The sequence below is a fragment of the Myiozetetes cayanensis genome, unplaced genomic scaffold (assembly GCF_022539395.1).
Source record: "Myiozetetes cayanensis isolate MyiCay16 unplaced genomic scaffold, myiCay2020 scf3, whole genome shotgun sequence".
Taxonomy (NCBI): Eukaryota; Metazoa; Chordata; class Aves; order Passeriformes; family Tyrannidae; genus Myiozetetes; species Myiozetetes cayanensis.
The window spans coordinates 55,335,743-55,345,759 of record NW_026087521.1 but is presented as its reverse complement, the minus strand read 5'-3'; the positions used below and the strand labels follow the sequence as shown (position 1 = coordinate 55,345,759).

At 38.0% G+C, this 10,017-nt stretch overlaps 1 protein-coding gene across 1 annotated transcript in view; it reads left to right on the top strand.

The window, feature by feature from the left end:
* Positions 1 to 359: 359 nt before the first annotated feature.
* The window catches only part of STAB2 (stabilin 2), an 82,708-nt gene continuing 73,050 nt past the window's right edge, over positions 360 to 10,017 (top strand). Inside the window, 5 exon segments of the mRNA XM_050324963.1 lie at positions 360 to 643; positions 3,653 to 3,786; positions 4,616 to 4,731; positions 8,779 to 8,864; positions 9,681 to 9,750. Of these exon segments, the coding sequence (XP_050180920.1) occupies positions 494 to 643; positions 3,653 to 3,786; positions 4,616 to 4,731; positions 8,779 to 8,864; positions 9,681 to 9,750 (556 nt within the window). The 5' untranslated portion in view covers positions 360 to 493.

Below are 10,017 nucleotides of genomic sequence, written 5' to 3'. Positions count from 1 at the left end.
CTAGCCAAAGCTGGAAGATGATCATTTAGTCTCCCGAGATAAAGTCACTAGTATTTCTCCCAAAACCACATCCAGGGGACCCACCCTTAAATTAGGCTATTGTACAACTTCCAGCGATCCATTGCTGCCCTTTAGATTAGTTAAACAAATGAATGATAACAAGTACAGTAGTTACTCCAGCCCCCTACCAATGCCCACCTAAAAGAAGAAATCATCTGCTGTCAATAACAGTTCAGTGTCCTTCATTTTGTACTGTCAACAGTTTCAGAGAGAGGAATACATGATCAGAGCCCTGTCAGGATATCCTGTCATTCAGTTAGGAAGGCTTTATTCAGCTTTCCAGTGAAAACTTTCAGCTAATACCCTGCATTTTGAAATCTCTCCTGCCTGGGCAAGTTCCACATACTCATTTATCTAGGGGAACACAAGAGTCCTGGTAAACTATTTACCTAAGAATGCAGAAGAAATAGCACCTCTGCAGAACAATCATTTTATGTCTGAATTTGAGTTTTCACATTTGGAGGATTCTAATAGGAAAAAAAAAATCCAATTTTTCACAATGGAAAAAAATTCAGGTTTTTTATTCTTTTTTGCTGTTTTGGTTGCAATGAAACTCTGTTCATCGTCACAAGTCCAAAATGAGGTAAGAAACAGTTTTTTATTTAAGTAACGGATTATTATATGTCTGGATTACTCTGTGTTATAGAGAGAGCAGTTATCAGATAGATATATCTATCTGATACATACTTAGAGAAGAAAAACTTTAACAATCTTTAACAATCACTGAATTATAAACCACAAACTCTGTAATTCAGTCCTCTGAAATAACAGAAGTGCATCTGTTTACTTCCCACAAAAATTTGGCTCAAATGAAATGTTATCAGTACACCAAAAAAGTCTCTGAAAAAAGGCAAATGTGGCAAAAGACTGTAGCTGATGCATTTATCAAAAGAAAATTCTTAGGATTTCAGATAAATCAGAAGATGAAAGCAGAAATTTTTCTATAGTGAAAATTATTCACTCTACTGACTACAAGAAAGGAAAGCTGTTTCAGACAGGTAAGGAAAAAAAAACTAAGGAATTGAGTTATTTAAAGTTATTGTACAAAGTTATAAACTTAAGATCTGCAGTCTTTTGGGAAAGTGGTAGGTTTGTCATGCACAAATCCTATGGGTCTGTGAAATTTCACAACATATGTTTCCATCACCCTTGCAGAGGGGCAGGAAGCATTGGGTCACAAATCTAAATCAGGAGTTCAACAGTGATTCACTCCTCTAAACTGTCTCACATCACAACACAAGGCTTTAACTTACTGCATTCTGAAATAAAAACACTCGTAGAAGAGGAAAAAAAAGGGCAGAGACAATTTAGGGGAGGAAGGGAAGGGAAGGAGGGAAGGCACTTCAGGTGTTTTGGTGGTGGTGGTCATTAAGTTATGTTTTTTAAACTAAAAAACATTTTGAAACATACAAAAAGTACTAGGAAATGTGTTAAATTTATTCTACCTCAAAAAAAAAAAAAAAAAGTCACTACAAATTCAACTTTCTTTGATTTTCCCTAAAACAAAAAGGGAAAATGAGGAAAGGGGAGAAAGTTGAAATAACACCACCATTTCTAAACAATATTATAGAGTTGGTGATAGGGAAAGGGTTTATGTCCTTTTTATTTAGATTTTAACTTTTCGAAAATGTATTTGAATTTTCTTGTTCCAAAAGTGAAATGTTGTGGGATTCCTTCTTTTTGATAACAACTTCTGCAATAAGATCATTTCAACCACTAATGCCAACAGCTTTTCCACTTCTGGACCTGAATATCTTACAGGCCCAGTAGATTATCCAGCCTCAGATTTACAGCACACAAGTGCAAGGAGCAGGGCATTAGTAGCATACTTAGTAAAAGACACAGAAAAAAATCAGCCAGCACTCTAGATTTTATGATTCTTCAACATTATCAGTAATGATACTACTCAGTGGAAATGTTACAGGGTTTCAGGTGCGTGGACTGCTGCATTTGTGCTGCTTGGATCTTATTCCTGTGCATGAGTGCTCTGGTGCTCCCCTTAGGGATGAGCTGTTAATGTAGTCTCACTGATGCTGAGCATCAGGATTATGAAAAGCTTGAAATATTCAAGCTCCCTCGTGTTGTTGCCTCGCCAGGTGGTTTTGGAGGGAAAGCAAAGTGCGGAGGTGCTCTGGTTTGAGTTTGTGGGACACTGATGCCCAAAGGGCCAGGTCTTGGACAGTGCTTCACCAGTGCTGGGTTCTGCTGCAAGGGCAGAAAGGCTGCTCAGCCCTCCCAGCATGGCACTGCTCACCACTGCTTTACCAGGTGTCTGATCAAGCTGTGTCCACATTATACCCACATCTGGAAAAAGGTCACATTTTTACTTCAAAGATACCTGAAATGCATCTACATGGCAAGGGGTTTGACTACCCAAATACCTGAGTGTTACCCAAATTAGATTTAAACAGTGCATTTATAGACTAAAATTTGACAACTAAATGGATGTTGAAATGGACTTATAACTGGATGATGACAATCGGTAGGAGTCCTTCAGAGGTTATGAAACTGAATCTCCTTATCATGTCTGTGATACATCCTCACAAGCTTTGCTACTGAAATGTTCATCTCTCAAGAGGAGGAACCAAAGGGTTGAGAGGCTTCATCCAGGACTACCAGGCAATGGGACACATAGGAAGCCCAAGGTGCCAGTGTACCCACCTAGACCAATTGTGAGCTTCTGCAAAGAGGTGTCAGCATCCCACGCGTGCCCAGAAGGTCCAGTACTACCTGGACTGCTGGTTTTTAAAAACCATACTCTGCATTAGATCATTTCTCACCATTTGTGAATTATGAACTTACTTCTACAAATACCAGGAAGAAAGAAGATGAAGCTGACATTAGGTGCAGCTCATCAAAGACTTGCTGCTCTAAAATAGGTTGGCTGTTTAAATGGCAGGAAACAGACACTATATCAGGTTTATAGACATTTTCACTTCTATGATTTCTACAGCCACAAAATATAATGCCACTGCTGTGACAACACCCTAAGCCTTTTCTCCTTTTGTCACCTTCTTGAGTCATTTGTCAGATTTGTATACTTGAAACTAGGACCACTACAGCAAGGGGCACAAGCCTTTGGCATTTAAGTTATAACACTACAGCCAGGTTTCCCAAGCCCTTTAGTCCAATACAGTGGTGCTGATAATACAAAGTCCACTTTTGAGAGGAACGTTGTTCCACAGGCTTGTGCTGTGCTCTGTGTGTTCTCAGAGCCATGAGAAGCCTACTCCACATCTTGTTTAATTTTGCCATTGAATAGAGAAGGCACTTGTCAGAAACTTTGGAAGTAACACTCCCTAGGTTGGTGTTGTCTCAGTAACCTGACTTTTAAGTCTGATGAACTTAGCATTTGTTAATAAAGCACTCTCAAGAAAAATATTACACTGGAAGGGTTGATCCTAAATGGTTGGACATATTTTGTGCAGACGAGGTTACTGCAAAGCCCTGATATGTGGTCTATGACACAGTTTAGCTCTTGAACAGGAAAGAGCTTGCGGCTGTGAATGAGAGCAAAGCTGAGTTAAATTTTTTCAGATATGTCACCGGGGGCAGTTTTTCCTTCTTTTTAATTATTCTTTTCCTATTACAGATGAAGAAGCAATGTGATCAAAAGCTGCTCATTAGAATGAAAACTGAATGTGTACCTTGCTCTTTAAACCTCGACACCCAGTGCCCTGCTGGTTACACCAAAATTACCAATGGGACTGGAATACCAGACTGCAGGTATCTCCTCTGTCAGAGCTTTTCTCCTTTAATATTGCTCATCATGAATGAGAAAATGTTGATTCATATCACAAATGCTCTAGTCTTTGCAATTTCATTATAGAACATTTACTATTCGTTTCATCAACTCCAGAACTCAAGCTTCATTCAGAGTACTTGATGCTTAAACCTGATCAGCAAGTGGTATAACAGGAAAATAAACATTGCTATTAATGGTTGTCAGATTTTCTTCTGAGTGATATCATATAATCTCTTCCTTATTTTTCTTCATAGTTGATATGAATTATACAAAAAATATTAAAAATATATGTAGTATCAAATTACATTTATGTATTATTCTTATATATTATCACATAAATAATAGGTTTTTAAAACTGCTAATTTGGGGAGGTGAGGGGGTGAAGGGCAGGGAAAAAAATCTCAAAGTAAATTTGAAATATTGTCTTTCAGACTGAAAAAAAAAAAAAAGTATTTTAGAGAAAATGCAACTATTTTGAGTTTACTTAGTATTTAAACAACTTTGATATTAAATAATTTTTAATTTACTATTTCAAATCAAAACTTAGAGAAAAGTGCTGGTATTTATGTTGGGGGGATGAGGGGAAATATAAATATACTATTCAAAAGAAACAGAACCCAAAAATCTTTTTAGACCCTTACATTTAATGTATGTTTTAATGAAGAAAAAAAGACAGATCAATGCAACTCAGTTTAAAGTGCTCTTGTCTGACACTGAGAGGAGAAGAGGAAGTTAAGAAGTTAAGAATTTTATTTTTCCCCATGGGAGGCTTTTAAGTGCTTTAAAGCACCTCCAACTTTTTTTCCTCAGGTATTATCTGGAAATTAAAACACACACACTTTCTTTTCCGGGATGTCGGCATCACTGTGTGAAGGAATTTGAACAACCTGAGTGCTGCCAGGGACACTGGGGCCCAGACTGCATGGGTAAGTTGTTTTGGTTTGGTTTTTTGTTTTTTGGGGTTTTTTGTGTGGGTTTTTTTGGGGTTTTTTGTGGGTTTTTTTGTTGTTTTTTTTTGTTTTTTTGTTGTTGTTTTTTTTTGTTTTTTTTTTGTTTTGTTTTTTGGGGTTTTTTTAATATATAATTTGAACAGAAATAAACCAGTGACTTTCATTCTTTTCAGAACCTATTGCTATGGAAAGTTTGCTCCTCAGAACTTGTTTTAGAAGTAGAAATAAACAACAGTTTTCAGCTAAACTTAGATGATTTAAAGAAAAACAGATATTAACAGCTTCGTTTAAAAAGGAAAAATATATAAAACTTTAAAAACCTCAGGAAATCTCTGTGGTTTTGAGATTTTCAAAACAAATCATTTCAGTCAATACCTGTAAAATTATTTCAACTGGGAGGATCCCCATAACAGATAAAGGCTAAGATTTTCAAACCTCAAGTTTAAATGTTTCATTTTCAGTCAAAACCACCCTCATCTGTGTCTGAAATATTTCCAAATCTCTTTATTTCTCTACTTTTTGATGCAGGGAGGGTCTTCCCTTTCAGCTCAACCTGAAATAGTTTCTTGAACTGCCAGGGAATCTGAAGGCCATTACTGAAGTAGGGGTAATAAGGAGTGCCCCGCTCCCGCTACCTCTTCCTCAGGAAAAGCCTTTCAGCATTTCCACAAGTGCCTCAAATCTCAGGCTACCCAGATGGGCATCAAGACCAACAGAGGAAGTTTCCCTGCCCAGCCAGAGTGTTTCCTTCTTTAGTTAATGGTGTCAAGGTCTGTTTCAATGTCTGTGAAGTCCTTTTGTCCACAAAACAGATGAAAAAAATATAATATATAATTTTAGCCCACGCTATTATTTAAGCAGTTATTTATCTACTAAAGCAAAACAGTCCAACTCCAACTTTTAGCTACCGCAGTAGAAAACACAAGCAAATATATGAGTACATAGTATGTGGTCATGTATTCTTCTGAACATAACCACTTGGTTGGTGGTTTACCATCCCACTGCCAAATGCAGTTTGGTTCTCATCATCCCATACTCAGGGTGCCCTGGGAAGCCACACAAGGGGCATCAGTATTTCTGGAGAGGAGCAGAATTCACTGCCCCTGAGCCTGTAACACTGTGTGAAGGAGGGTTAAGAGGCAAGGAAGCCTTCTCTTCCTTTGGACAAACTTCCTGACCCCAAAAAGCAAGAAATCAAGGTCTCAGCATTGTTTCTGCTGTCATTTGGAGGAAGAAAATAGCTCTCTATGTTATCACACTCTCTCTAGTAGAATATGGCACAACTTGAAATGTTTGGAGGAAAGACAGCCCTTCCTGAAGCCAGTGAAAAATCCCTGACTAGGGGTTTACTTTACATTTAGCATCTGATGGCAAGGACAAAACTAGGTCTTAAATAGCACTCTGACTTCCTTGAATGATAGCACATGCTGAACCACACAGTGTGAATGAAAGATCTCTTGTCCCCTTCCCTCCCACAAAGCACACCAAGCCATGCAGCCGCACACCAGCCCCTCTTTAAAGAGTCATAAAGTCAAAAGGGAGAAGTGTCAAGTGGGGAAAGGTCCAGGAGGAAAGATCACAGCCTTTTAACACTGCCAGCATCACACAACCACTGACACCAGAGCTGGTGGATCTCAGATGTCCCATGAGTGTAACTGATGGACTGCAGCAGGAGCTACTCCCTACCCCAGCACTGGTGCCCTCCCTGAGCAAATATTTACACGGCTCCAAAGACAAGCCTAGGTACCAGCTGAGAGGAGTATGGCATGACCAACTAAGTAGAAAGCACTGTAAAGCTAAAGAGGGAAAAATGAACAATAATAAACTTAATTCTATGCAATTAAATGGTCCAAAACACATCTTTACCCACTGTTTCAGCCTCTCAGGGAGTCAGGCGAAGAGAAGGATTTTAAGAGGCTGCATTTGGTGACACTCAGGAGGTTCTGAATTTAACTGCATGAGGGAAAAAAAAGGCTGATAGATTTAAGCTTTTTGGCCTAGATATGAAGATTTGGTCTCTATATTCTGATAGCTGTAAGGGATGAGCAACGGCATCTTTTTCTCACTGCTTTTCAAAGCATCCTCAATAGAAGCAAAGGTCTCACTTCTCCCCAGGGTGGCAGGAGGTGACTGTGCCCACCATTGCTCCTGTGTCCCAGCACTGCCTCCCGTGGCCCCCCAGTTGTAGGAAGCACCTTATCTGCCTGTCCAAACTTGTACATCAATATAGTAAATTTGCCTGGTAAATTTGCTCAACTTCTGATAAAACTGTCCCTTGGTGATGGTATCAAAACAAGAGACAAGATATAGTGAAGACAAGGGAAAGTATAATGAATGCCAACTGCAAAAAAACCCTATTTTGTCAACAATTTTAAAGTAACATTTCCTAGAAGTTATACCATAAACTGAGTTTTTTCTATCATCGCACATTCAATAAAAGCATCAATGCAGGTAACATTTTCCCACTCTGTGCGAATACTAAACAGTTGGCACAAGTCCTAAAGATGAGATTTAGTTTTTGTATGGTAGTCAGAAAACAAGATTCACTAAAAGCAATGTTAAACGTAAAAGTATATTTATATATATTTATTACTTTTCCTCGATTCTGGTTATTTCACCTAAATCCTTAATACATGTTATTTCAACACATATGAGACAAACTGCATTAAAATTTCTGGCTTTAAATTTTTTGGCTTTTCACAAGAAGCTTACCCAAACACAATAGACCTAGCAGACTACATTAAGGAATACATTAAGAAATATTAACAGATTGGTACAAAGCCAAAGCTTTCAGTGATATTTGATGTATACATAGGCGCATCCGCTTATTTGCTCATCACTCTGTCCAAATCAAATTCATTTTTATTAAAACTTCCACGTTACTTAAACACTCTAAACCAAGATTAAGTTAGGCAGTGGGAGCATAAATCTGGTGCTGCCCACCTCCACTCACACGGAACAAACTCTGAGACTCTTTATAAGCAATAAATCTATGAGTAAGGTACAGCAGAGTACCTGTGAGGCCAGTAGGAGTTTGATACATTTAGATACCACCTGAATTATGGTGCCTAATGGAAATTCTAATTATGGGAAGGAAGGGCTTATGGAAGAGAGTTAATAAATCATTTCCAAGGAGGGGTTTTGGACAACTATGAAAAATAAGGGTATCCATGCAGGACAAAAAAACTGACAGAATGACTTGGCTTAAAAATACTATAATATACACTTCCTGTAGGCAACCTTTTAGTAAAAATTTGAATATCAAAACATTTCAGACAAAAATAAACTATTTTTGTTTGGAAATATGGTCATTTTTTCTTATCCAATCCTGCTGGCTGGGGTTTTTGTTCAGACTGTCCCACCTGGTATAGCACTGCCTGTAATCAAGGTTTTAGCACAAGAGGATGTGAAGAGCATAACACACCTTTGGCACACAAGTTTTGCTAATGACCTCAATCCACTGGATGGGATTTGCTTTTGAGATATCCAAATTCAAAATTCCAAGATCATTTGAATCAATTATCACAGTCCTACAAACATAGTGGGGAAAAGGAAAAACTTTCCACAGAAATCAAATGCAATTGGAGGGGGGGGAAGTCTTATTAAACTCTAACTTAACATCAAATATAAATTTGATAACAAAATTTCAATCCATCAGAGTTGTATTAACATACAGGAGTAGTCAAACTCCACTTGTATCAGAAAAGCTAACAGCTTAGAGTGTCTGCAGACAGAGGTGGATTTTCAGGGACAAACTCACATGGTACTTTAGAATAAGAAAATTATTCTTTGTTCAATCCTTTGACTACAGTCCCTAGCTTAAGTTCACAGACAGGAAAGGGTGATGGTCTCTGCTGAAGCTGAGATTCTAATGAAGAGATTCGGGCAGCTGTAAAAGAGCAGCTGTCACCCAAAGTCCCTATCTGGCCCACAACCCTGCAGCTTCTGAGGCTTCCAAACTGTGCAAGGGGAGCATAAGGGTCAGGGCAAGCTGACTGATGGCTTAAACACTGTCATTTCTAGCATGTCCAGGAGGAGCTGCATCACCGTGCAACAGGAGAGGAGAGTGCTCACAGGGCATCACTGGAAATGGAACATGCACTTGTCAGGTACCTCCTTTCTTTTAAATCAAAAAATACAATGATAACACATAAGTTCTGCTAAGGAACAAGGTATGTTTCACTGTATAAATACATTAAAGGAAAGTATTCCAGAAACAGCAGAGAAGAACAGCTTGGAGTTCATTTTTTGCTTGAATTGCAATAATCTTCACACTATTATTTCTTGAGCACGTTCAGGTGAAATCATTAAAAACTTTTGTCATTTTGCTTCCTGAAACAGGTGTTTTGAGTTCCTCTATTTTTTAAGAGTGTGCTATTACTTATTACTTTTTTTCCTAATTAGAAAGTCCTTACACATGCAACTAAACTCTCAATACCGTGTTCCTTTGCTGGGAGCGCAATATGTAGTGCTTAACTTCAGGTGAAAATATTTTTTTAAGAAAACAACTCAAATTAATCTTTTCTAACTCCCCTTCTACTAGTTGATATTTTCTTTACATCAAAAATTCTTCCTCTGCAGACATGTGAAAAACAGAGAGAGAAGTAGTCAGAAAATGCAACCTAACAATTGTAAGACTGATTAGGGCATTAGGATTGATTACTGCACTTTATTGCTAACTTGATTGTCAGAACATCTAATTTGAAGTGAAGATCTACAAATTATTTTTAAAAAGATGGAGGGGGGAAGACGATTCAAAAGGCAATGCCTAGATTGTGGTAGTTATTTTTGTATTTGCTGATTGAACTTTCACATTATTTTCTTTTGGCAGCAAAAGATGCTGTTTTCAAGAGGCTAAACGTGTATCTATTTGTACAGAATAGATGAGAAACTTAAATTTTGATTTCTGTTTGTGTAATTCACAGAAAGGGTTTGGTGGGACAGCCTGTGAAAAATGTGCTGAAGATAATTTATTTGGTCCTGACTGCACATCAGGTAAGTTTGAGCTTGCTTCATTTGATTACATAAAGGAAGGTGAATGAAAGCTGTATTCAGGCAATAAGAAATCACAGTGAAATGCATAGAGGGTCTAAAGGCCTCTCAGTGTAGTTCTACAAAACTGTCTGGATCTTGTCTTGAATATCTTAGTTTTAGCCAACAGTCAAATGAACTAAGGATTAGAACCATCCACGTGTTCCCACAGGTATGACTCCCTGTTAGCCAGTTATCATATCATACTCTTCTCAGCCTAGGTTGTGGATT